Source organism: Piliocolobus tephrosceles, chromosome 9, assembly GCF_002776525.5.
Source record: "Piliocolobus tephrosceles isolate RC106 chromosome 9, ASM277652v3, whole genome shotgun sequence".
NCBI classification, from domain to species: domain Eukaryota; kingdom Metazoa; phylum Chordata; class Mammalia; order Primates; family Cercopithecidae; genus Piliocolobus; species Piliocolobus tephrosceles.
This window is the reverse complement of record NC_045442.1, coordinates 64,565,022-64,592,110: the sequence shown is the minus strand read 5'-3', so window position 1 is coordinate 64,592,110 and position 27,089 is coordinate 64,565,022. Positions and strand designations below refer to the sequence as shown.

At 43.0% G+C, this 27,089-nt stretch overlaps 1 protein-coding gene across 2 annotated transcripts in view; it reads left to right on the top strand.

Moving 5' to 3' along the window:
* DNA2 (DNA replication helicase/nuclease 2) overlaps positions 1 to 27,089 on the top strand; it is a 63,108-nt gene that overhangs the window by 32,487 nt on the left and 3,532 nt on the right. For both annotated transcript variants that reach the window (XM_023205074.2, XM_023205075.2), the window contains exons 9-19: positions 1,261 to 1,455; positions 6,364 to 6,594; positions 10,745 to 10,861; positions 10,940 to 11,049; positions 11,284 to 11,393; positions 12,593 to 12,817; positions 18,926 to 19,119; positions 19,212 to 19,301; positions 19,385 to 19,589; positions 24,326 to 24,415; positions 25,356 to 25,538. In XM_023205074.2, coding sequence (XP_023060842.1) covers positions 1,261 to 1,455; positions 6,364 to 6,594; positions 10,745 to 10,861; positions 10,940 to 11,049; positions 11,284 to 11,393; positions 12,593 to 12,817; positions 18,926 to 19,119; positions 19,212 to 19,301; positions 19,385 to 19,589; positions 24,326 to 24,415; positions 25,356 to 25,538 — 1,750 coding nt within the window. The remainder of the gene's footprint in view (positions 1 to 1,260; positions 1,456 to 6,363; positions 6,595 to 10,744; positions 10,862 to 10,939; positions 11,050 to 11,283; positions 11,394 to 12,592; positions 12,818 to 18,925; positions 19,120 to 19,211; positions 19,302 to 19,384; positions 19,590 to 24,325; positions 24,416 to 25,355; positions 25,539 to 27,089) is intronic.

Below are 27,089 nucleotides of genomic sequence, written 5' to 3'. Positions count from 1 at the left end.
GAGACGGAGTTTTGCTCTTGTTGCCCACGCTGCAGTTCAATGGTGCGATCTTGGCTCACCGCAACCTCTGCCTCTTCGATTCAAGCGATTCTCCTGCCTCAGCCTCCTGCGTAGCTGGGATTACAGGCATGCGCTACCATTCCTGGCTAACACCGTTTGGTCAGGCTGGTCTTGAACTCCCGACCTCAGGTGATCCACCCATCTCAGCCTCCTGAAGTGCTGGCATTACAGGCATGAGCCACTACGCCCAGCTGATTTTTTGTATTTTTAATAGAGATAGGGTTTCACCATGTTGGCCAGGCTGGTCTTGAACTCCTGACCTCAAGTGATCTGCCTTGGCCTCCCAAAGTGCTGGGATTTTAGGGTTGAGCCACTGTGCTAGGCCGAAGTTCACATAAATACTTTTTTTTTTTTTTTTTTTTTGAGACAGAGTCTCACTCTGTTGCCTGGGCTGAAATGCAGCGGTGCAATCTTGGCTCACTGCAGCCTCTTCCTCCCGGGTTCAAGCAATTCTCCTGCTTCAGCCTCCTGAGTAGCTGGGACTACAGGTGTCCACCACCACTCCTGGCTAATTTTTTGTATTTTAATAGAGACGGAGTTTCACCGTGTTGCCCAGGTTGGTCTCGAACTCCTGAGCTCGGTCAATCTGCCCACCTCGGCCTCCGAAAATGCCAGAATTACAGGCGTGAGCCTCTGCGCTCAGCCTCACATAAACACTCTTTAAGGTGTTTTTTCAAGAGATCTCTTAATGGCAGAGGACTGTGAACCATAGGAAGTCTGGGCACATTTCTTTGAAATCTTATGTTTATTGTCAGTGTTTTGTATGCTGTCCTATAGCATGTTTGTTCCTATAGAAAATATTTTAATCTGGTATTAAGCAAAATCCAAATGATTGTCCATGTTTTTATGTGTACTTACATCACTAAGCTGGGTGTACAGATTGTGATTTTTGAGAAATGAAGTTGTATTAAAAGCCAAAACTTGTTGCATATGGGAATGAAGATTAGAGTATACCCAACCTGAGTTGTTTGGGGGATAGTCACTGAAGGCAAAATAATGCAGTATTGAGTTTCTTACACATTTTGTTTTATAAAAAGCCATATGGCTTATAAAATGTTGAAATGACTGTTAAGGAAAATTAGGGGCTGTGGTTATGAGTTATGATGATCATATATGTGTTCTTATTTTAGAATTATCTCACTTCATACCCAGCCAGGGAAATGGTTTATAAGCATCTCTAACTTGGAACTTTATATTTAGAGCAGTCGAACAACAGATGGATGGTAGTTCAGTCCCAATTGTGATGCTGCCCAAAATAGAAGAAGAAACCCAGCATCTGAAGCAAACACACTTAGAATATTTCAGCCTTTGGTGTCTAATGTTAACCCTGGAGTCACAATCAAAGGATAATAAAAAGAATCACCAAAATATCTGGCTAATGCCTGCTTCGGAAATGTAAGTAGTCCATTTACTACAGTAAGATTTCAGTAGTTTGGATTAGTTAGTGAGGTGGCATTTGGAATTTATGACAAATACAGGTTATGTAGCATTTATAAATGAAATTTAAGTGATTTCATTTATTCATGACAACTGCAGATAGCTCTTAGTTGTTGCTAAGAAGAGCACCATTCCTGTGTATCCTATGTGCTACAATGATTGGTAGTTAATAATAAAGTTTCAGTAGGCTAGATATGCCTCAAGAAATATTGTTTTTTGTTTTTTTTTCTTTTTTTTTTTGAGACAGAGTATTGCTCAGTCACCCAGGCTGGAGTGCAGTGGCACGATGTCAGCTCACTGCAAGCTCCGCCTCCGGGTTCACACCATTCTCCTGCCTCAGTCTCCCAAGTAGCTGGGACTACAGGCGCCCGCCGCCACGCCTGGCTAATTTTTTGCGTTTTTGGTAGAGACGGGGTTTCACCATGTTAGCCAGGGTGGTCTCGATCTCCTGACCTCGTGATCCGCCCGCCGTGGCCTCCCAAAGTGCTGGGATTACAGGCGTGAGCCACTGTGCCCGGCCAAGAAATATTGTTTTAAAAATTACTTTTCTTTGGGAGGCCGAGGTGGGTGGATCACCTGAGATCAAGAGTTTGAGACCAGCCTGGCCAACATGGCGAAACCCTGTCTTTACTAAAAATACAAAAATTAGCCGGGCATGGGGGCGAGTGCCTGTAATCCCAGCTACTCTGGAGGCTGTAGCAGGAGAATCGCTTGAACCTGGGAGGTGGTGGCTGCAGTCAACCAAGATCATGCCATTGCACTCCAGCCTGGGCAACAAGAGCAAACCTGTCTCAAAAAAACAAAAACAAAAAATTAGCTGGGTGTGGTGGCAGGTGGCTATAATCCCAGCTACTTGGGAGGCTGAGGCAGGAGAATTGCTTGAACCTGGGAGGAGGATGTTACAGTGAACCAACATTGCACCACTGCACTCCAGCCTGGGTGACAGAGCGAGACTCTGTCTCAAAAAAAAAAAAAAAAAAATTACTTTTGTCGACGTGGTGGGTCGTGCCTGTAATCCCAACACTTTGGGATGCTGAAGCAGGTGGATTGCTTGCGCTTTGAGTTTGAGACCAGCCTGGGCAACATGGCAAAACCCTGTCTTGGCCGGGCGCGGTGGCTCACGCCTGTAATCCCAGCACTTTGGGAGGCCGAGGCGGGCAGATCACAAGGTCAGGAGATCGAGACCACCCTGGCGAACACGGTGAAACTCCGTCTCTACTAAAAACACAAAAAAATTAGCCGAGCGTGGTGGTGGGCTCCTGTAGTCCCAGCTTCTTGGGAGGCTGAGGCAGGAGAATGGTGTGAACCTGGGAGGCGGAGCTTGCAGTGAGCCAAGATCGCACCACTGCTCTTCAGCCTGGGAGACAGACCAAGACTCCGTCTCAAAAAAAAAAAAAACAAAAAACCCTGTCTCTACAACAAATACAAAAATTACCTGGGTGTGGTGGTGCATGCATGCCTGTAGTCCTAGGCTGAGGTGGGAGGATGGCTTGAGCCAGAGGTGAAGGTTGCAGTGAGCTGAAATCGCACCAGTGCACTCCAGCATGGGTGATACAAAAAAAATAAAATAAAATTATTCAAAATCCTGTTAAAAGTTTTCAGTATATACTTTTTCATTGGTGATAACATTATAAACTTGAGTATATCTTAAAGTGAATTGTTATATAGTGTATATATTGGTATAATGCAAATTAGTGTGGCATTAACTTGATTTTTTAAATACTCGCTTTTTAAAAAATTTTTTTTTAACTTTTTTGAGATGGAGTCTCACTCTGTCACCCAGACTGGAGTGTAGTGGCACGGTCTCAGCTCATTGCAACCTCTGCTCTCTGGATTCAAGCTATTCTTCTGCCTCAGCCTCCGAGTAGCTGGGATTACAGGTGCCTACCACCGCGCCCGGCTAATTTTTGTAGTTTTAGTAGAGATGGGGTTTCATCATCTTGGCCAGGCTGGTCTTGAAGTCCTGGCTTCGTGATCCACCCACCTCGGCCTCCCAAAGTGATGGGATTACAGGCGTGAGCCACCTTGCCTGGCCTAAATACTCGTATTTTAAATGTTTATATTTTCAGTAACTTTTGATACAGATGCAAATTTTCTAAAGGTCCATTTCATAGTCCTTGTGGGATTCACTTAAAAAAAATAAGTCACTTGTAAAGTTAGAATTTTTTTTTTTTTTTTTTTTTTAAAGAGACAGGGTCACAATCTGCTGCCCTGGCTGGAGTATAGTGGTGCAATCATGGCTCACTGTAGCCTCGAACTTCCGGGATAAAGTTCACAGTCTTCCTGTCTCAACCTGAGTAGCTAGGACTATAGGTGTGCACTACCAAACTTGGCGAACTTTTTTTTTAGAGATGGGGTCTTGCTATGTGCCCCAGGCTGGTCGTGAACTCCTGGCCTCAAGTGATCTTGATCACCCAAAGTGCTGATATTACAGCTGCGAGCCACTGTGCCATGGGTAATTTTTTTGTTTTATTTTATTTTACATTATTGTAGAAACAGGGTCTTGCTATGTTGCCCAGTACAGTCTTAAATTCCTGAGCTCGAGTGATCCTCCTATCTTGGCCTCCCAAAGTGTTGAGACTATAGGTATAAGCCACTATGCCTGGCCTAGAATTTATCTTTGCATAGTAGTTTTCTTTATGTAAAATTTCATTGCTTTAGCTTCATTTTTTCTTTGCAGAATGAATATTAATGATGTGACTTTAGAAATAATTGGATCATTATTTCCCTAATATTAGACTTTAACACAAGGAAACATTGCAGTGGAGAAAGTTTATGTAATTGTGGATAGACTGCGTATGTGTAGTGAGTATACTATACATATGTAACATTTATGTAAAATTAAATTGCTTTCATTTTTTAAATCTCAGGCCTTTTGTAGTAAAATTTTTTTGTTTTTTTAGACAAAGTCTTGCTCTGGGCCGGGTACGGTGGCTCATGCCTATAATCCCAGCACTTTGGGAGACTGAGGGGGGCGGATCACGAGGTCAGGAGCTCGAGACCATGCTGGCTAACACAGTGAAACCCCGTCTCTACTAAAGGTACAAAAGTGTTGGGATTACAGGCGTGAGCCATGGCACCTGGCTATTTTTTGTATTTTTAGTAGAGATGGGGTTTCACCGGATTAGCCAGGATGGTCTTGCTCTCCTGACCTCGTGATCCAGTTGCCTCAGCCTCCCAGAGTGCTGGGATTACAAGTGTTAGTCCCTGCACCCGGCCTCAAATTTTTTTTTTTTTTTTTTTTTTTGAAACAGAGTTTTGCTCTTGTTCCCCAGGCTGGAGAGCAATGGTGCGATCTCGGCTCACTGCAACCTCTGCCTCTGAGATTCAAGCGATTCTCCTGCCTCAGCCTCCCAAGTAGCTGGGATTACAGGCATGTGCCACCACGCCTGGCTAATTTTGTATTTTTAGTAGGGATGGGGCTTCTCCATGTTGGTCAGGCTGGTGTTGAACTCTTAGCCTCATGTGATCTGCCCACCTCGAGGCCTCCCAAAGTGCTGACATTACAGGTGTGAGCCCCCGCACCCGGCCTCAAGATTTTTTAAATGTAAAACTTAGTTGTTTTAGTTTCATTTTTTTCTTTCCAGAATGATTTTTTTTTTGGGGGGGGACGAATTCTTGCCCTGCTGCCCAGGCTGGAGTGCAATGGCATGATCTCAGCTCACCGCAACTTCCGTCTCCCGGGTTCAAGTGATTCTCCTGCCTCAGCCTCCTGAATAGCTGGGATTACAGTGCCCACCACCATGCCTGGCTAATTTTGTGTTTTTAGTAGGGATAGGGCTTCTCCATGTTGGTCAGGCTGGTGTTGAACTCTCAGCCTCACATGATCTGCCCACCTCGGCCTCCCAAAGTGCCAAGATTACAGGCATGAGCCACCGTGCCTAGCTATAATTTTTTTTATATTACATTTGGGAGCAGGTTATTATGTTTTGTTTTCTGTAATGGTATTATATGTATCAGCCCAAGAAGTGGGGGTATCTACCCTTCAGGGATCAAAGTGCCAATAAAACACCGTGTTTGGAGATCCCAGCCTGTGGGGGCAACAAAGGTGGGGTGCTCCCTAACACTTTTTTCAAGACTGTTGTTGAGCAATTCATGAAAAATTAATAGAGGGCTGAGCATGGTGCCTCAGGCTTGTAATCCCAGCAACTTGGGAGGCCGAGTCTTGTGGGTCACTTGAGGCCAGGGGTTCAAAAGCAGCCTGGCCAACATAGTGAAATGCTGTCTCTACTAAAAACATAAAAAATTAGCTTGGCATGGTGGTGTCTGCCTGCAATCCCAGCTACTCAGGAGAGTGAGGCATGAGAATCGCTTGAACGGGGCAGGGGTCGGAGGGTGTCTCAAAAAAACCCAGAAACTAATAGAATGTTTACTTAACATTTCTAGCATTTTTACTGTAGGTTGTGGAAAATGTAAAAATGACAGGCTCAATATTAGTTTTTTTTATTTTTTTGTTTCTTTTTTTGAGACGTAGTTTTGCTCTTGTTGCCCAGGTTGTTGAGCAATAGCGCGATCTTGGCTCACTGCAACTTCCACCTCCAAGGTTCAAGTAATTCTCCTGCCTCAGCCTCCTGAGTAGCTGGGATTACAGGCGAGCACCACCACACTTGGCTAGTTTTTTGTATTTTTTACTTTAGAAGAGATGAGGTTTCCCCATGTTGGCCAGGCTGGTCTTGAACTTTTGACCTCAGGTAATCCACCCGCCTCATCCTCCCGAAGTGTTGGGATTACAGGCGTGAGCCACCACACCCAGCCTCAATAATACTTTTTGGGAGTCAGGTGAACAGGTAAGTTGTTGGAAAATGCAGACACAATACTTATGTATGTAATATAAACGGAAGTTTTTTCTCTTTGGTCTTTTCATAGGGAGAAGAGTGGCAGTTGCGTTGGACACCTGATTAGAACGGAACATGTAAAGACAATTTGTGATGGACAATATTTACATAATTTCCAACGTAAACATGGTGCCATACCAGTCACAAATCTACTGGCAGGTGACAGAGTTATTGTAAGTGGAGAAGAAAGGTCACTGTTTGCTTTGTCTAGAGGATATGTGAAGGAGATTAACACGACAACAGTAACTTGTTTATTAGACAGGTAATGAAATGTTACTTTTTTTTGAGAATGTCTTTATTGATATATAATTCACATCCGTGTAGTTCATCCATTTAAAATGTACAATTCACTGGTTTTTATTATATTCACAGCGTTGTGCAGCCATCACCACAATCAACTTTGAGTATTTGCATCACCCCAAAAAGAAACCCCCAAGGAAGAAGCCCTATACCCTTTAGTAGTCGCTTCTCATTTTCCTCCAATTTCCCCAACCCAAGGCAACTACTAACCTGCTTTCTGTCTCTGTAGATTTGCCCATTCTGGACATTTTATAAAAATGGAATCATGCAATATGTGGTCTTTGGTGACTGACTTTTTTTACACAGGATACTGTTTTTGAAATTCATCTTCATGTTATAACATGTATCAGCATTTCATTCTTTTTTTTAAAATAGAGGTAAAATTCATATAACATAAAATTGATCATTAACCATTTTAATGTGTATTATTGAGTGGCGTTTAGTATATTTCCAATATTGTGTCGCCATCATTTCTGTCTATTTCTAAGACACTTTTATCACCCTAAAAGGAAACCTCATTCCTATTACGCAGTCACTTCCCACTCTCTCCTCCCTGAAGTCTCTGGCAACCACTAAATTGGCTTTGTTTCTGTATGGATTCATCCATTCTGGATATATCATATAAGTGGAACCATACAATATGTGACCTTTTGTGTCTTGCTTCTTTCACTTAACCTAATGGAAAGTTCATTCATGTTTTAGCATATATGAGACCCTCATTTTTTTTATGGCTGAATATATTCTGTTGTATAGATATACCATATTTTGTTCATCCATTCACCAGCTGATGGACATTTGAGTTGTTTCCACTTTTTTGCTGTAATGATGAATATTGCTGTGAACATTCACATGCATAGTTTTAGGTAGACATATTTTCATTTCTTTCATTTTCTTTGTAGTTACCTAGGCATGGGTCATGTGCTAATTTTGCATTTAACATTTTGAGGAACTACCAAACTGCTAAAGTTTTGTTTAGTACATTATGTTCCATAGTGATGATGTGGACGTAATCTTATCTAATTCTTACAACCACATGTATAGCAGACAGCATAGATGCCACCCTGTGTTAGCTATAATGCTTATTTCTCCTTGCATGCTGGGCACTTACTATTTTGTTCTCTCCTTTTTTAAATAAAAATGTTTATTTTTGCCATTTATAGTTGTGATATAAGTATACCCATTTCAGTTACAACAAAGTGGCTGGTTTAAATAAAAATATGTAGGCGGGGCATAGTGGCTCATGCCTGTAATCCCAGCACTTTGGAAGGCCGAGGTGGGCGGATCACAAGGTCAGGAGATTGAGACCATCCTGGCTAACATGGTGAAACCCGGTTTCTACTAAAAATACAAACAACTGGCTGGGTGTGGTAGCATGTGCCTGTAGTCCCAGCTACTTGGGAGGCTGAGGCAGGAGAATCACTTGAACCTGGGAAGCAGAGGTTTCGGTAAGCCAAGATCATGCTACTGCTGCACTCCAGCCTGGACAACAAGAGCGAGACTCAATCTCAAAAAAAAAAAAAAAAAAAAGAGATTGAGGCTGCAGTGAGCTGAGATCACACCTCTGCACTGCACGTAGCCCGAGTGACAGAGTGAGACCCTGTCTTAAAGAAAAAAAATTGTGGCAGAGACCAATATCCAATTCACTAATAATCCATATTCTCTCTTCTTTCACAGTCAGCTGGATTGTGTTTTCCAGCATTTCTTACAGGCATGCCTGACCATTTCTTAATGGATAGAGGTCAGCAATTGGGACTCAGTGACATCTGAGTAACTATAATGGAAATGTCCAGGCTTGTTCCCTACTGATCAGTAATCTTAGTTGAGTTATAACCACCCCTTGTCTAGATGTCATGATATGGGATGGTGATCCACAATATTCCAGTTGTCTGCTCAGATTTGTGTATCCTTTGCAGTATTTATTTAACATCTACCATGTATTAAATACTTTGCAAATCCTTGAGGAATTTACGGTCTTGCGTGTAGACATACATATTTTCTTTTTTCTTTTTTTTTTTTTGAGACACGGTCTCACTCCAGCCCAGGCTGGAGTACAGTGGCATGGTCACAGTTCACTGCAGCCTGGACTTCCTGGGATCAAGCAATCCTTCTGCCTCAGCCTCCTGCATAGCTGGGACCACACATGCATGCCACCATACCCGGCTAATTTTTCAATTTTTTGTAGAGATGGGCGTCTCACGATGTTGCCCAGGCTGGTCTTGAACTCATGGGCTCAAATGATCCTTCTGCCTCAGCCTCCTGAAGTGCTAGCATTATAGGCGTGAGCTACTACACCCAGCTTATTTTCAATCTAATATGATATGTGTTCAAATTGATAGGAACACAGAGGAGAGGTATTTAATTCAATTTTAGGAGGTAGGGAAGGCTTTTTTTTTGGAGACAGTCTCACTGTTGTCCAGGCTGGAGTGCAGTAGCACAATCTCAGTTCACTGCAGTCTCTGCCTCCTGGGCTCAAGCGATTCTCCTGCCTCAGCCTCCCGAGTAGCTAGGATTATAGGCATGTGCCACCATGCCCGACTAATTTTTATATTTTTAGTAGACACGGGGTTTTACCATGTTGGCCAGTGATCTCAAGTGATCCTCCCACCTCAGCTTCCTGAAGCGTTGGGATTACAGGCGTGAGCCACCGTCCCTGGCCAAGGGAAGCCTTTTTGAAGAGCTAATTCTGAATCTTCATCCTGTGGATTAATAAATTAGTCTGGTGAAACAGTGTGAGAAGAGAATACTATACTGGGCAAACCAGTTGCACAAAGGTGTGAGGTAGTGTGATATGGAGCAGTCAGGAAAATGCAGGTGATTACGTTATTTCTGGAATATAAAATATAAGGAAGAGAGTTATTAGAGACATCAGGTCATAGAATGTCTTATATACCATGTTAAAAAGTTTGCCATTCTGGGCCACATAGTGAGACCCCCATCTCTCTAAAAAATTAAAAAATTAGCCAGGTGTGGTAGTATACATGTGTAGTCCCAGCTACTCAGGGGACTGAGGTGAGATAATTGCTTGAGCCCAGGAGTTCAAGGCTGCAATGAGCCATGATCATGCCACTGCACACTAGCCTAGGCAATAGAGCAAGACCCTCTCTCAAAAAAAAAAAAAAAAAAATTAGATTTTATTTATTCTGATGTATTGAAAGGTTTTAAACAGAAGAGTGGATAATCGTTGGATTTGCATTTTCCTTTGGCTACATTGTAGAGAATTGAGTTAATTAATGGAAGAAAAACTAAAAGCAAACCTGGAAGCTGTTGCAGTGACCCAGGCTAGAGGCAACTGAGGCAGGGTAGTGTTGGCAGAGAGAATGGAATGACTTTGAGAAGTATTTAGAAAGTAAAATTGGCTGACGTTTGGATGCTGATTGGGTATGCGGGTTGGGGAGAGAATGAGGGAGACAGAAGGATCAAGACAGCAGTGCAAATGCAAATACCATTAATTGTGATTAGGACCAGAGAAGGAGCATCGGGTTCAGCAGGGGTGAGGAGGAGTTCTGCTTTGAATGTACTGTGCTTTCATAGCCTGGGTTTAGCTAAGTGGAGAGATCTACCAAATATCCAAACCCAAAGCTTGGGTGAGGAACCAGGTGGGAGAGGAGTGTGAAGTCAGGCCTAAAGATGGAATTTGGAATTTGGAGGTATGTGAGGGCCTGGGACCCTGGGGAAAACAATGAGAAAGTAGTACAATGAACCAGGGAAGGGATTCTAGGGAATACCAGGGATTAAGGGACAGATAGAAGAGCGGGAGAAGGTGGCAAAAAGAAGCCTGCACTCCAGGTTAGAGGAGGGAAGAGCCATGCATTCAGGATCCCTCTGGGGATGGTGAACCCATGTTTGCAAGGGTAAGTGAATTTTCATCAAATGTTGCAGATTCCCAATTATTAATTGCTTTGACCCTGGTGCCTTGTACCTTCCCCTTCCCTCTGCCTTTTCTCACCAATCCAGGGCCTCATGCTGTCCTTGATTGGCAAGTGTGACTGAGGACTGGTAGCTATTTTAATAGCTATTCTGGCCCATTTATTATTTTAGCAGATAGCAGCATATTTCTAATACAGACTATGTGAAACAGAAAACATTCATGTATATTTGTTTTGTTGTTTTAGAAACTTGTCGGTCCTTCCAGAATCAATTTTGTTCAGATTAGACCAGGAAGAAAAAAATTGTGATATAGAGACCCCATTAGGAAATCTTTCTAAATTGATGGAAAACACGTTTGTCAGGTTTGTAACAATGAGCAAATTTGAATTTCACTCTACTTTTCTAAGGAATATTACTAAAAGTGCTTTTTCACTTTTCAGCAAAAAACTTCGAGATTTAATTATTGACTTTCGTGAACCTCAGTTTATATCCTACCTTAGTTCTGTTCTTCCACATGATGCAAAGGATACAGTTGCCTGCATTCTAAAGGGTATGCTAAAATCACCGTGTCTGCTTTGATTAATTTTTCTTGTTTCTATTTGATTTATACTGTGGTCTAATATCTTGATTAGACTTGCAATTACAATGTTTAGACCAAGACTCTTTGGAAATGGTTTTGTATTGAAGAATAGACTTGAATAGAGACTGCTTTTCTGGTAAAATAATTAACTTTTCCTTTGAAATTCAACACTCTTTTTCCCGTTATTTTTGAATTTAAATGTAGGTTTGAATAAGCCTCAGAGGCAAGCGATGAAAAAGGTACTTCTTTCAAAAGACTACACACTCGTCGTGGGAATGCCTGGGACAGGAAAAACAACTACGATATGTACTCTTGTAAGGTTATTATTCTTCTGCTTAGAAACGAAATATTTGTATCAGCTTCTCCTCAGTTCAGAGGATGTAATGTTTAATATCAAAAGGGCTGAATTTTAATTCAGACTGTCATTGTTTCAAATGAACTTTTTAGAATGACATGAGAAGTAGTAAAGCTGAATCACAAACAGTTGTAATCATGTTGTAGATTTCTTGCATTTAGAATTTTCTAAGATCTCTTTCCGTTAGTGGTATGTGATATATATCACTGTATGTTTTCCTTTCCCTTTAAAGATGATGTTAGAGGCTGGGCGTGGTGGTTCACGCCTGTAATCCCAGCGCTTTCAGAGGCTGAGGCAGGCAGATCACTTGAGGTCGGGAGTTCGAGACTAGCCTGGCCAACACGGTGAAACCCCATCTCTACTAAAAATACAAAAATTAGCCGGACGTAGTGGCGGGCGCCTATAGTCCTGGCTTTACTTGGGAGGCTGAGGCAGGAGAATCACTTGAATCCAGGGGCGGAGATTGCAGTGAGCCGAGATCATGCCATTGTACTCCAACCTGGGCAACAAGAGCAAAGCTCTGTCCTAAAGAAAAAAAAAAAAAGTTAGAGATTTTTCTTGGATTTTTTTTCCATATCAGTAAATTTCTTTCTTTTTTTTTTTTTTTTTGAGACGGAATCTTGTTATGTGGGCCAGGTGAGGTGGATCATGCCTATAATCCCAGCACTTTGGGAGTCTGAGTCAGGAGGGTTGGTATTTGAGACCAGGTTGGAATGCAGAGGCATGATCACAGTTCATGCAGCCTCAACCTCCTGGGCTGAAACAGTCCTCGTTCCCGAGCCTCCCAAGTAGTTGGGACCACAGGGGTGCACCACCTCACCTGGCTAATTAAAAAAAGAATTTTTAAAAAAGAGATGGGATCTAACTTTGTTGCCCAGGCTAGTCTTGAATTTTTGGGTTCAAGTGATCCACTTGCCTCAGCCTCCCAAAGTGCTGGGATTATGAGCGTGAGCCACCATGCCTGGCCTATGACGTATTATTGATGTATTATTAATAACGTATAATATTGTCATGTAATTTTTGTAAAATGTTTTGGCTTCATAATTTTTTTTTAAATCAGCTCTTAGATATGGTTCTTGTTAAATTTATAAACATGTTAAAAATTATCTGGAATTAAAAGTAAGGCTGTTTTTTCTTTTTTCTCTTACCCATTATTAGGTAAGAATTCTCTACGCCTGTGGTTTTAGCGTTTTGTTGACCAGCTATACACACTCTGCTGTTGACAATATTCTTTTGAAGTTAGCCAAGTTTAAAATAGGATTTTTGCGTTTGGGTCAGACTCAGAAGGTTCATCCAGCTATCCAGCAATTTACAGAGCAAGAAATTTGCAGATCAAAGTCCATTAAATCCTTAGCTCTTCTAGAAGAACTCTACAATAGTCAAGTAAGCACAATTATTGTATAATAATACTAACAGTTAATGTCCACAGCCAGAATGAGGGGAGAAACTTTGGTGATTTTAGTCACATTGACTGAATTTGCACATGATTGATTTATATGTACTATACGACCAGTTTATTACCTTATAGTTTGCTGTTTCCTTCTGAACTGAAATAAGATTTTCGGTTTATTATTTAGGGCTCTCTTCTAGTTTCAAATATCCTAGAAAACTGGTAATTATCAAGATTTCAGCCAGGCATGGTGACTCACGCTTGTAATCCCAGCACTTTGGGAGTCCGAGGTGGGCGGATCACAAGGTCAAGAGTTGAGAGCAGCCTGGCCAACATAGTGAACACTGTCTGTACTAAAAATACAAAAAAAAATTACCCGAGTGTGGTGGCGGGCGCCTGTAATTCCAGCTATTTGGGAGGCTGAGGCAAGGAGAATCGCTTGAACCTGGGAGGCAGAGGTTGAAGTGAGCCAAGATCGCGCCACTGCACTCCAGCCCAGGCGACAATGCGAGACTCCAGCTCAAAAAAAAAAAAAAAAAAAATCAGGGTTCTTAGCAAGTTTGAATTAGAAGCAATGGTACTTAATAGTCTTGTGATGACTGTCTCTAGGCTTTTACATAGAACCTAATTTTTATTTTATTTTGTTATTTAATGTTTATTTATACTGGGAGTTCTTAACTGACTTTTTTTTTTTGAGACAGAGTCTTGCTCTGTCGTCCAGGCTGGAGTGCACCAGCGCAATCTCGGCTCACTGCAAGGTTTGCCTCCCGGGTTCACGCCATTCTCCTGCTTCAGCCTCCTGAGTAGCTGGGACTACAGGTGCCCGCCACCACGCCCGGCTAGTTTTTTTTTTTTTTAGATGGAGTTTCGCTCTTGTTGCCCAGGCTGGAGTGCAATGGCGCCATCTCAGCTCACCGCAGCCTCCGCCTCCTGGGTTCAAGTAATTCTCCTGCTTCAGCCTTCCAAGTAGCTGGGATTTACAGGCATGCGTGACCACACCAGGCTAATTTTGTATTTTTAATAGAGATGGGGTTTCTCCATGTTGGTCAGGCTGATCTCGCACTCTCGGCCTCAGGTTACCCTCCTGCCTCCGCCTCCCAAAGCGCTGGGATTATAGGCGTGAACTACCACGCCCGGCTTTTTTTTTGTTTTTTCTTTTTTTTCTTTTTTTTTTTTTTGAGACGGAGTCTTGCTCTGCCGCCCAGGCTGGAGTGCAGTGGCTGGATCTCAGCTCACTGCAAGCTCCACCTCCCGGGTTCACGCCATTCTCCTGCCTCAGCCTCCCGAGTAGCTGGGACTACAGGCGCCCGCCTCGTCGCCCGGCTAGTTTTTTGTATTTTCTATTAGAGACAGGGTTTCACCGTATTAGCCAGGATGGTCTCGATCTCCTGACCTCGTGATCCGCCTGTCTCGGCCTCCCAAAGTGCTGGGATTACAGGCTTGAGCCACCGCGCCCGGCCATGTTTTTTCTTTTAAGCGAACCTTCCATCAGGTAGCTGGGATTATGGGTGCGGCTATAGTGCCTGGTTTAACTGATATTTTTGTCTTTAAAAAATTTCCCAAGAATTAGATTTAATAGATAGTTCCTTTGCCTTTACCTCCTTTGTCTAATGCTAGCATATTTTTGTCTAATATCTGTTCCTGTTATTGATAAATTTAGAACTGGCTAAGATGTATATCAGGTTAACATTTTTATTAAATTAAACATTTTATTTTAAGGTAATTGTAGATTCACATGCAGTTGTAAGAAATACTAGAGAGAGCCTTTGTCCCCTTTATCCAGTGGTGACATCTTGCAAATCTATAGTACAATGTCACACCCAGGATGTTGACATTGATACAGTCCCTATTCTATTATCACAAGATTCCTCATGTTGCACTTTTATAGTTGTATCCACTTCTGTCCTGTCTTGCCCCTCTTTAACCTCTGACAGCCATAACTCTGAGTCTCTGATCTCCATTTTGATAATTTGGTCGTTGGAGAATGTTACCTAAATGCAGTAGCCTTTTGGGATTGGTGTTTTTCACTCAGCCTGATTCTCTGGAGCTTCCCCTAGATAGTTGTATCTATTAATAGTTTGTTCCTTTTTGTTGCCAAGTATTTTTCTAAAATATGGATGTACTGCCTTGTGTTTAACCATTCACCCTCTGAAAATCTGGATTGTTTCCAGTTTTCGGATATTATGAATAAAGCTGCTGTAAACACTCATGTTACAGGTTTTTGTGTAACATAAGTCTTCATTTCCCTGGGATAAAGTCCCAGTAGTACAATTTCTGAATTGATTGGTAGTTGCGTGTTCATTTTTTTTTTTAATCTGCTAAACTGTTTTTCTAAGTAGGAACATTTTACATATATGAGTGATCTCCTCAGCATTTGGTGGCGATACTATTTTTTAAAAATTTTTTTCTGAGATGGAGTCTCTCTCTGGCACCCAGGCTGGAGTGCAGTGGTGCAATCTGAGGTCACTGCAACCTTCGCCTCTGGGGTTCAAGCAATTCTGCCTCAGCCTCCTGAGTAGCTAGGATTACAGGCATGTGCCACCATGCCTGGCTAATTTTGTTGTATTTTTAGTAGAGATGGGGTTTCACCATGTTGGCCAGGCTGGTCTTGAACTCCCGACCTCATGATCCACCTGCTTTGACCTCCGAAAGTGCTGGGATTAGAGGCGTGAGCCACCATGCCCAACTGATACTATTTTTAATTTTAGCCATTTTGGTAGGTGTTTGGAGATTTTAATTTGCATTTACCCGGTAGTTAAAATGTGTGTGTGTGAATGTGTGTGTGTGTGTGTGTGTGTGTATGTTTGAGACTAGGTCTTGCCCTGTTGCCCAGGCTGGAGTGCACTGGTGAGACTACGGCTCACTGCAGCCCTGACTTATTGGGCTCAAGTGATCTTTCTGCCTCAGCCTCCTGAGTAGCTGGAACTATACAGGCATGTACCACCACGCCTGCCTAAATATTTTAAATTTTTTTATGTTGTCGAGGCTGATCTTGAACTCCTGGGCTCAAGTGATCCTCCTACCTCTGTCTGCCTCCCAAAGTGTTGGGATTACAGGTGTGAGCCAGTGTATCCAGCCGTAATGTGGTGTTTTTTTTTTTTGTTTTGTTTTTGAGACGGAGTTTCCCTGTTACTGCCCAGGCTGGAGGGCAGTGGCATGATCTTGGCTCACTGCAACCTCTGCCTCCCAGGTTCAAGTGATTCTTCTGCCTCAGCCTCTCAAGTGGCTGGGATTACAGGCATGTGCCACTTTTTTTTTTTTTTAGTAGAGACAGGGTTTTACCATGTTGGCCAGGCTGGTCTTGAACTCCTGACCTCAGATGATCCACCCTCCTCAGGCTCCCAAAGTGCTGGGATTATAGGCTTAAGCCACTGCACCCGGCCCATAATGAGGTTTTCATGTGCTTATTTGTCATCTGTATCTCCTCTTCATGTTTTTGCCCATTTTGGATTATATGCTTTGTAGTGTTGAGTTTTGAGAATTTTTAAGATGTATATTCTAGTACTAGCCCTTTAATGGATATGTGGTTTGTAGGTATTTTCTCTCACTCTATCACTTGCTTTTTATCCTCCTCATAGGGTCTTATGCAGAGCAAAAGGTGGTTTTATTTATTTATTTATTTTTTGAGACAGACTCTTACTGTGTCACCCAGGCTGGAGTGCAGTGGTGTGATCTCCACTCACTGCAACCTCTGCCTCCCAGGTTTAAGCAATTCTCCTGCCTCAGCCTTTCAAGTAGCTGGGACTACAGGCATGAGCCACCATGCCTGGTTAATTTTTGTATTTTTAGTAGAGATGAGGTTTCGCTGTGTTGGCCAGGCTTGTCTCAAGCTCCTGACCTCAGGTGATCCTCCTGCCTCAGCCTCCCAAAGTGCTGGGATTACAGGCGTGTGCCACTGTGCCTGGCCGCAGAAGGTTTTTTGAGGAGGTCCGGAATATAAATTTTTTCCTTTTATAGATTATACTTTTGGTCTCAAGTCTAAGAACTCTGTCTGGCCCCAGATGCTGAAGGTTTTCTTTTTTGAGACAGAATCTTCCTCTGTCACCCAGGCTGGAGTGCAATGGCCCGATCTTGGCTCGCTGTAACCTCTGCCTCCCAGGTTCAAATGATTCTCATGCCTCAGCTTCCCAAGTAGCTGGGACTACAGGCGTGCACTACCATGCCTGGTTAATTTTTTGTATTTTTATTAAATACAAAATACAACCACCTTGCTCGGATGAGTACCCACATGGGCGATTGTGCTGTTGGCCTACTCGTGCTGCACCTGCTTGATGTAGATGACATATTTCTTTCTGTACACCTGGACCAGCTTGCCAATTTGCTGACCTTTGTAGTGTCCTTGAACTACCTGGACCTCGTCATCCTTGCGGATGGACATGGAGTGGACATTGTACTTCTGCCACAGCTCCTTAGAGAGCGGGATGACATGATCTTCCTGTGCACGTGCAAGGAGGCATTGAAGTGACGTTTGTGGTTTTTGCTGCGGTCCAAGGTCATGAAGGGATTGAACTTCATGGTGACCCTCTGGCTACCAGCGGCCTCAGGCCTGTTTTGTTTTGTTTTGTTTTGTTTTGAGACAGTGACTCACTTTGTCACCCAGGCTGGAGTGCAGTGGCATGATCATGGCTCACTGCAGCCTCAACCTCCTTGGCTCAAGTAATCCTCCTGCCTCAGCCCTCCAAGTAGGTGGGACTGTAGATGTATGCCACCATGCTCAGCTTATTTTAGTATTTTTTTGTAGAGACAGGTTTTCACCGTGTTGCTCGGGTTGGTCTCAAACTCCTGAGCTCCAGCAATCTGCCCACCTTGGTCTCCCAAAGTGTTGGGATTACAGGCGTGAGCCACTGCGCCTGGCCCAGTTATCATATTTTTAGTTCTAAAATTTCCATTTGGCTCCTTTTATCTTCTACTTATTGAGCGAGACTTTGTTTTTTGATTCATATTCAAGCGTGTTCATAATCACTCATTAAAATGTTGTTACCATGCCTACTTTAAAATCTTGGTCAGATAGTTCTGACATCTCTGTCATTCTGGTGTTGGCATTTATAGATTGTCATCTTTTTTCATTGAGTTTGAGATTTTCGTGGTTCGTCTTATAATGATTGATTTTTTTATTGAAACATGAGCATATTTTACTGTTACTGAAAACTTCTGTTTTAGCTGGCTTCCTCTCACACTGCCGTGGTGGGGGAAGGGGGGTACCATTTCATTACTGCCAGGTGGGAATCAGAGTCTGGGTTCCCCACTTAGCCCTCTTTGACCAAAATGGGAGGTTCCTCATTACCACTGGGTCTGCTTGGTAGGAGTGGAAGTCTAGGCTTCTGATGTGGTCTCTACTAACATGTGGGGTTGGTACCAGTTACCAGTCATCAGGGATGAAAGACCTGACTCTACTTGGCTTTCTCCGACACCAGCCTGGTGGGGTGTGGGGCACCTTGTTACAGCCTTGAGAAGGGCAGAGATCTACCCTCCTCAGTGTTTGATGGTGTCTGTGGTTGTGGGGCTGTACTTTTTTTCCTGCGATATTTGGCTAGAGTGGTTATTGTGTGAAAATTTTCTGTCTAGCTAGGCTTTCCCTTTCCTGTTCCTTCAGCTAAAGAGAGCAGACTTTGGTTGCAGCTGTTTTTAGTCAGCACCCACTGGTGTTTCTGGGTTGTGGCTCTCTCAGTTCCAAATCTGGGGTCTATGAGGCAAAAAGAAAGCCCAGGGAATCAACTACTATGTTGTTTCTTTGGTCCTAAGCTCCCTAGCTGGTCTGCCTTCTGTCCACCTTTCAGAGTCTTCTTTTGTTTGTTTTATATACATAATGCATAAGGATTTTAGTTGTGTTTGTGGAAAGAATAAGGCAAAGTACTCCATTTTCCCAGAAGCAAAGTCCTGGTTGACATTAAGAAAAAAAAAACAACCTAACTTACTGCCTCTTGAATGTTCCAGATTTCCACAGGGAAATATCCGAATGTGAGCATTGGAATTAAATAATATCGAAGAATTCCTGATGCCATAGAACAAAAACCTTTTGATCTTTTCATTTCAAAAATGAGAGAAACAAAACTACATTTCTTTTACATATTAAATAACTGATCTGTTTTCCTTGTTTTTAGCTTATAGTTGCAACAACATGTATGGGAATAAACCATCCAATATTTTCCCGTAAAATTTTTGATTTTTGTATTGTGGATGAAGCCTCTCAAATCAGCCAACCAATTTGTCTGGGCCCCCTTTTTTTCTCACGGAGATTTGTGTTAGTGGGGGACCATCAGCAGCTTCCTCCCCTGGTGCTAAACCGTGAAGCAAGGTAGGCAGACATTTAAGTGTTAATTTTGAACCAGATTCTTTTCAAGGAACATATTTAGTACACTGATAAACCTGAATCTGATTTGTTGACAGAGCTCTGGGCATGAGTGAAAGCTTATTCAAGAGGCTGGAGCGGAGTAAGAATGCTGTTGTACAGTTAACCGTGCAGTACAGAATGAACAGGTATTTGTAACTGTTAGCTGGGAGTGGTTTTCATATTCGTTTCCATCTGCTGAAACTAACATTATCTTCTGTAATTCCCTTAGTAAAATTATGTCCTTAAGTAATAAACTGACCTATGAGGGCAAGCTGGAGTGTGGATCAGACAAAGTGGCCAATGCAGTGATAAACCTACCTCACTTTAAAGATGTGAAGCTGGACCTGGAATTTTATGCTGACTATTCTGATAATCCTTGGCTGATGGGAGTATTTGAACCCAACAATCCTGTTTGTTTTCTTAATACAGACAAGGTAAAAAAAATTTTTTTTCTCTTTAGTTTTTCTCATTTTGTCTTATTATTTAAATTTCTGTTTGCATTAGCATATGCCCTGATTAGAGCTTATCAGTTAAAAGGCAAAACTAGGTCGGGCACGGTGGCTCACACGTGTAATCCCAGCACTTTGGGAGGCCAAGGTGGGCGGATCACAAGGTCAGGAGTTCAAGACCAGCCTGGCCAACATGGTGAAACTCTGTCTCCACTAAAAATACAAAAATTAGCTGGACATGGTGGCAGGCGCCTGTAATCCCAGCTACTCAGGAGGCTGAGGTATGAGAATTGCTTCAACCTGGGAGGCAGAGGTTGCAGTGAGCCGAGATTGTGCCAGTGCACTCCAGCCTGGGTGACAGAGTGAGACTCCATCTCGGGGAGGAAAAAAAGGCAAAACTAATGTACTTCTCACACTTCAACCCAAAATAGTCTTTTCTTTCTTTTTCCTTTCTTTTTCTTTTTCTTTTTTTGAGATACAGTCTTGCTCTGTTGCTCAAGTGGCATGGTCTCGGCTCACTGCAACTTCCTCCTCCTGGATTCAAGCGATTCTCCTGCCTCAGCCACCCAGGTAGCTGGGATTACAGGCACCCACCACCACACCTGGCTACTTTTGTATTTTTAGTAGAGATAGGGTTTCATCATGTTGGCCAGGCTGGTCTTGAACTCCTGGTTTCAAATGATCCACCTGCTTCGGCCTCCCAGAGTGCTGGGATTATAGGTGTGAGCCAATGCGCCTGGCCCAAAATAGTCTTTCTTTCTATAGGCTGAATATTTTTTGGGGGAGGTTTATTCTGGAGGTCAGTAGATGTCAAAATTGACTTTTGAAGAAGGAAAGCCACAAAGTGAACTCAAGGGTATAATTCTATTTCCTAGAAAAGGAATTGGCACTGATACTATCAAAGGGCTGGGTTTACAAATGGACAGAGAGTATAATAAATTGATGTCCTTTTAAAGACTTTTTAAAAAATAGACTTTAAGGCCAGGCACAGTGGCTCATGCCTGTAATCCCAGCACTTTGGGAGGCTGAGGCGGGTGGATCACCTGGGGTCAGGAGTTCGAGACCAGTCTGACCAACATGGCGAAACCCCATTTCTACTAAAAATACAAAACTTGGCTGGGTGTGGGGCGCCTGTAGTCCCAGCTACTTGGGAGGCAGAGGCAGGAGAATTGCTTGAACCTGGGAGGTGGAGGTTGTGGTGAGCCGAGATCGCACCACTGCACTCCAGCCTGGGCGACAGAGTGAATCTCCGTCTCAAAAAAAAAAAAAAAGTTTTATTTTTTTTTTGGATCAGTTTTAGGTTCATAGCAAAATTATGTGGAAGGTACAGAGGTTTCTCATAACCTCCCTCCCCCACAAATGCACATGAAGACCTTTTTACAAACCAATCATTAAACAGAAATCTGCATAAGGACTTTTTTTTTTTTGAGACAGAGTCTTGCTCTGTTGCCCAGGCTGGAGTATAGTGGTGCAATCTCAGCTCACTGCAACGTCCACCTCCCAGGTTGAAGCAATTCTGCCTCAGCCTCCCAAGCAGCTAGGATTACAGGCAAACACGACCACACCCAGCTAATTTTTTATATTTTTATTAGAGACTGGGTTTCACCATGTTGGCCAGGCTGGTGTCAAATTCCTGGCCTCCAGTGATACGCCCTCTTCCACTTCCCCAAGTGCTGGGATTACAGACGTGAGCCATGGCGCCTGGCCTTTCACAAGGACTTTAAATGACTTGATTCTTATTTCTGGGAACTAAGAATTAAGTTTTTACCCTATATTTGTACATTTTGCTTTATGTAGTGTTTCTCAGCATTGAGTTGGAAGTCTTTACATAAGTTCAAATAAAAATATAGTAACCATCTGGGCTTGGTGGCTCATGCCTATAATCCTGGCACTTTGGGAGGCTGAGGCAGGAGGATCACTTGAGGCCAGGAGTTCAGGGCCAGCCTGGGCAACATAGTGAGACCCTCTTCCTAAAAAAAAAAAAAAAAATTTCTTTATAAAATTATCTAGATGTGCCTGGGCATGGTGGCTCATGCCTGTAATCCCAGCACTTTGGGAGGCTGAGGCAGGCGGATGATTTGAGTTCAGGAGTTCGAGACCAGCCTGACCAACATGGTGAAACCCCATCTCTACTAAAAATATTAAAAAATTATCCAGGTATGGTGCTTGCCTGTAGTCCCAGCTACTCAGGAGGCTTGAGGTCGGAGAATTGCTTGAACCTGGGAGACAGAGGTTGCAGTGAGCCAAGATCACCCCGCTGTACTCTAGCCTGGGCAACAGAGCGAGACCCTGTCTCCAAACTTAAAAAAAAAAATTATCTGGTATGGCAGTGTACACCTGCAGTCCTAGCTACTTAGGAGGCTGCAGCAGGAGGATCACTGAATTCCAGTGGTTGAAGCTGCCGTGAGCTATGATTGCGCCACTGCAATCCAGCTTGGACAACAGAGCAAGACCCTGTCTCAAGAAAATAAAATAAGAATACAGCAACCAATTATATGAGCATATTACTCTAAAATCATTGTTTCCTGTTGTTAAGATGGATGACTGGCGGCTGGGCTCGGTGACTCATGCCTATAATCCCAGCACTTTGGGAGGCCGAGGCAGGCAGATCACCTGAGTTCAGGAGTTTGAGACCAGCCTGACCAACGTGGGGAAACCCCGTCTCTACTGAAATTAGCCGAGTGTGGTGGCACATGCCTGTAATCCCAGCTATTTGGGAGGATGATACAGGAGAATTGCTTGAACCCAGGAGGTGGAGGTTGCAGAGAGCTGAGATTGCGCCATTGCACTCTGGCCTGGGCAACAAGAGTGAAACTGTCTCAAAAAAAAAAAAAAAAAAAAGATGGATGGACAGATTGGGTGGCTCATGCCTGTAATCCCAGCACTTTGGAGGCCGAGGCAGGCAGATCACCTGAGTTCAAGAGTTTGAGACCAGCCTGACCAACATGGTGAAACCTCGTCTCTACTAAAAATACAAAAATAGCTGGGTCTGGTGGCGCACACCTGTAATCCCAACTACTCAGGATGCTGAGGCAGGAGAATCACTTGAACCCAGGAGGCGGAGGTTGCAGTGAGCCGAGATCACGCTACTGCCCTTCAGCCTGGGCGACAGAGCGAGACTCCATCTCAAAAAAATAAAAATAAAAAAATAAAAAAGATGGATGGATGGAGCCAGCTTGATTTGTGTGTGTGTGTGTGTGTGTGTGTGTGTGTGTGTGTGTGTGTTTTTAATGCCCTTGTCTACATTTCTCAAAGCTGGTTGTTGAAAATAGGGCTCTACTACATGTCTGTGATGGAATTTTCATCTCATCCCTTAGCAACTCAGGTTGAAGAATTTTATTTTATCTTAACACCTAGGCGCAGGCAGACTTTGGAAAACTGATTCAGATAGACTCATTTCACAAATGACTGCTTTCTTTTTTTTTTTTTTTTGAGACAGAGTCTTGCTCTGTTGCCCAGGCTGCCGCGATCTTGGCTCACTGCAAGCTCCGCCTCCCGGGTTTACGCCATCCTCCTGCCTCAGCCTCCCAAGTAGCTGGGACTACAGGCGCCCGCCACCTCGCCTGGCTAATTTTTTGTATTTTTGGTAGAGACAGGGTTTCACCTTGTTAGCCAGATGGTCTCGATCTCCTGACCTTGTGATCTGCCTGCCTCAGCCTCCCAAAGTGCTGGGATTACAGGCGTGAGCCACCGTGCCCGGCCACAAATGACTGCTTTCATAAACCGTTTGATTCTAGCTTACTAATTGTAAGTTGCATGTATTTCCTTCACCAGCGATCGCTCAGAATCTTTATTTTTGCTACTTGTTTTCTCTTTTTTACCATCGGGATTCCAAGTAAGTTGTATTAAAAATAATCAGGTTTGCTTAGGGATGATGTAGGAGGAAAGTAGTCTTTGAAGAGATGTATCAGGTGTGGCAGCAGTTTTATGTGCTCCGTTATTTGTGTAAAAGGGGACAAGAAAATGGAAAGAGCATAGATATGAGACCCAGATCTAAGTTTGTTTGTTTGTTTCTGAGACAGAGTCTCACTCTGACTCCCAGGCTGGACTCCCAACCTCCGACTCCGAGATTCAAGCGATTTTCCTTCCTTAACCTCCCGAGTAGCTGGGATTACAGGCATGTGCCACCACACCCAGCTAATCTTTGTATTTTTAGTAGAGATGGGGTTTCACCATGTTGGCCAGGCTGGTCTCGAACTCCTGACCTTGTGATCCGCCTGCCTCGGTCTCCCAAAGTGCTGGGATTACAGGCATGAGCCACCGTGCCCAGCCACCCTAAGTTCAAATACTAGTGCCAGTTTATTGTGAGGCCTTGGGAAAGTTACTTATTCTTTTCTGCCTTTGATTCCTGTAAAATGGGGGATAACAAAGTAAAGTATGTGAAGTTCAGTGTGTGATCAGCTTTCATAGGTATTTTAGCCTCAGTCATAGCATGTTTAAGATAGATGGCCTCCACTGCACTCCAGCCTGGGCGACAGAGCGAGACTCCGTCTCAAAAAAAAAAAAAAAAAAAAAAAAAGATAGATGGCTTCTGCGTAGCTTTCTGAAAGTGACTAATATTAATATAATTCGTTTTTGTTGATTCTTTTACCTTCATCTTTTAGACAAAGATATTTTTCATCTCCAAATCAGTAGTACAGTCTTTATGGCCACTTGCTTTCTTATAGTACTCTTTACTTTAGAGATTGTATCATCAGCAGGCTGTATATTTTTCTACTTAGGTTCCTGCACCAGAACAAGTTGAAAAAGGTGGTGTGAGCAATATAACAGAAGCCAAAGTCATAGTTTTCCTAACCTCCATTTTTATTAAGGTAATTTAGAATTTTCAAGGATAACAAATGTTAAGGTACAGATTAATAGAATATTAGACTGTAAGAAACTTCTGATCTGACATTAACTCTCATTTATTAAGATAAGGGGATTGGGCCGGGCGCGGTGGCTCAAGCCTGTAATCCCAGCACTTTGGGAGGCCGAGACGGGCGGATCACGAGGTCAGGAGATCGAGACCATCCTGGCTATCACGGTGAAACCCCGTCTCTACTAAAAATACAAAAAACTAGCCGGGCGAGGTGGCGGGCGCCTGTAGTCCCAGCTACTTGGGAGGCTGAGGCAGGAGAATGGCGTAAACCCGGGAGGCGGAGCTTGCAGTGAGCTGAGATCCGGCCACTGCACTCCAGCCTGGGCGACAGAGCAAGACTCCGTCTCAACAACAAAAAAAAAAAAAAAAAAAAAAAGATAAGGGGATTGAAGCCCCATTGTTTTTATTTTGAGAAAATGTATCTAAGACATGTAATATTTTATAATGACATTTGGAGTTTTCTTTTACGATAATAACTTTTTGTAATGTCAACTAATTCTAATTGAGACAATACTGTGACGCAGTGATTGGGATTGGAAACTTTTCTGTGAAATAAACAGCAGAAGGTGAAATGTGTTTCTTTGTACTGTGTGTGTGTGTGTGTGTGTGTGTGTGTGTGTGTGTGTGTGTGTGAGCACTGTTTTAGTGGCATATAATCCGTTACATTGCCATGAAACTCTCAAAATTAAGGGAGCAATGTCTAAGGAATTATTTCATCATGGGAAATATGGACAAATTTAGAGCAAATTCAGTAATTATATTCAGTCTTGGAGATAGGAAAGTGTGTTATAAACATCAGTTGGGCACATAATGTAAGCATTTAATTATTAAATTCAGAAAAGTTTAACTTAATCAGGATTTCTTTCTTTTAAATTGTGTCTTTTTCTATTTAGGCTGGATGCAATCCCTCTGATATTGGTATTATTGCACCGTACAGGCAGCAGTTAAAGATCATCAATGATTTATTGGCACATTCTTCTATTGGAATGGTCGAAGTTAATACAGTAGACAAATACCAAGGAAGGGACAAAAGTATTGTCCTAGTATCTTTTGTTAGAAGTAATAAGGATGGAACTGTGAGTTAATTGTGTTTGCTACTGATTGATTTGGGGCATTTCTCTCTCTTTAAAAAATTGTGGGCCGGGCGCGGTGGCTCACGCCTGTAATCCCAACCACCTGGGAGGCCGAGGCGGGTGGATCACCTGAGGTCAGGAGTTTGAGACCAGCCTGACCAACATGGCGACACCCCATTTCTACTAAAAATACAAAAATTAGCTGGGCGTGGTGGTGTGCGCCTGTATTTCCAGCTACTTGGGAGACTGAGGCAGGAGAATTACTTGAACCTAGGAGGTGGAGGTTGCAGTGAGCAGAGATTACACCATTGTACTCCAGCCTGGGCGACAGAGCAAGACTCTGTCTCAAAAAAAATAAAAAATTAAAAAAAAAATAAAAATTGTGGTTTAATATTGAGAACACGTGGACACAGAGAGGGGAACAACATATACCATGGCCTTTAGGGGTTTAGGAGTGAGGGGAGGGAACTTAACCGAGGGGTCAATAGGTGCTGCAAACTGCCATGGCACATGTATACCTGTGTAACAAAATTGCACATTCTGCAGATGTATTCCATTTTTTTAAAAAAATAAAATCGTGATTTAAAAGAACACATAAAATGCATATCTTACCATTTTTTTCTTTTCTTTTTTCTTTCTTTCTTTTTTTTTTTTTTTGAGACAAAGTCTTGCTCTGTCGCCCAGGCTGGAGTGCAGTGGTGCCACCTCAGACAGCGTTTCCTCTTGTCACTCAGGCTGGAGTGCAGTAGTGCGATCTTGGCTCACTGCAACCTTCGCCTCCCAGGTTCAAGTGATTCTTCTGTCTTAGCTTCCCGAGTAGCTGGGATTACAGGCATCCGCCATCATGCCCAGCTAATTTTTGTACTTTTGTAGAGACGGGGTTTCACCATGTTGTCCAGGCTGGTCTCGAATCCCTGATCTAAGGTGATCCGCCCACCTCGGCCTCCCAAAGTGCTCGGATTCCAGGCCTGAGCCACCGTGCCTGGCCCATCTTACCATTTTTAGGTGTACGGTTTAATTAGTGTTAAGTACATTCACCCTGTTGTTCAACAGATCTCTGGGACTTTTTCATTTTCAAATCTAACTCTGTATTCATGATTAACCACCCATTTTCTTCTTCCCCAAGCCCCTGGAACCACCATTCTACATTCTGTCTCTGAATTTGACTAATCTAAGTACCTCATATAAGTAGAATCGTACAGTATTTATCTTTTTGTGACTAACTTACTTTACTTAGCCAGCTAGTTCATCCTGTTGTAGTATGTGACAGGATTTCCTTCCTTTTTAAGAATGAATAATACTCCATTGTCTCTATGTACCACATTTTATTTATCCATTCATCTGTCAGATGGAATGGTTGCTTCCACCCCTTGGCTGTTGTATTTGAGGCCTGTTTCATATAAGATCTTCCTTGTATACTTTCAAATTTATAGATAATTGAAGTTTGATTTTTTTTTTTTTCCGAGACAGGATCTGCCTCTGTCACCCAGACTGGAGTGCAATGGCACAATCTTGGCTCACTGTAATGTCCACCTCCCTGGCTCAATGATTCTC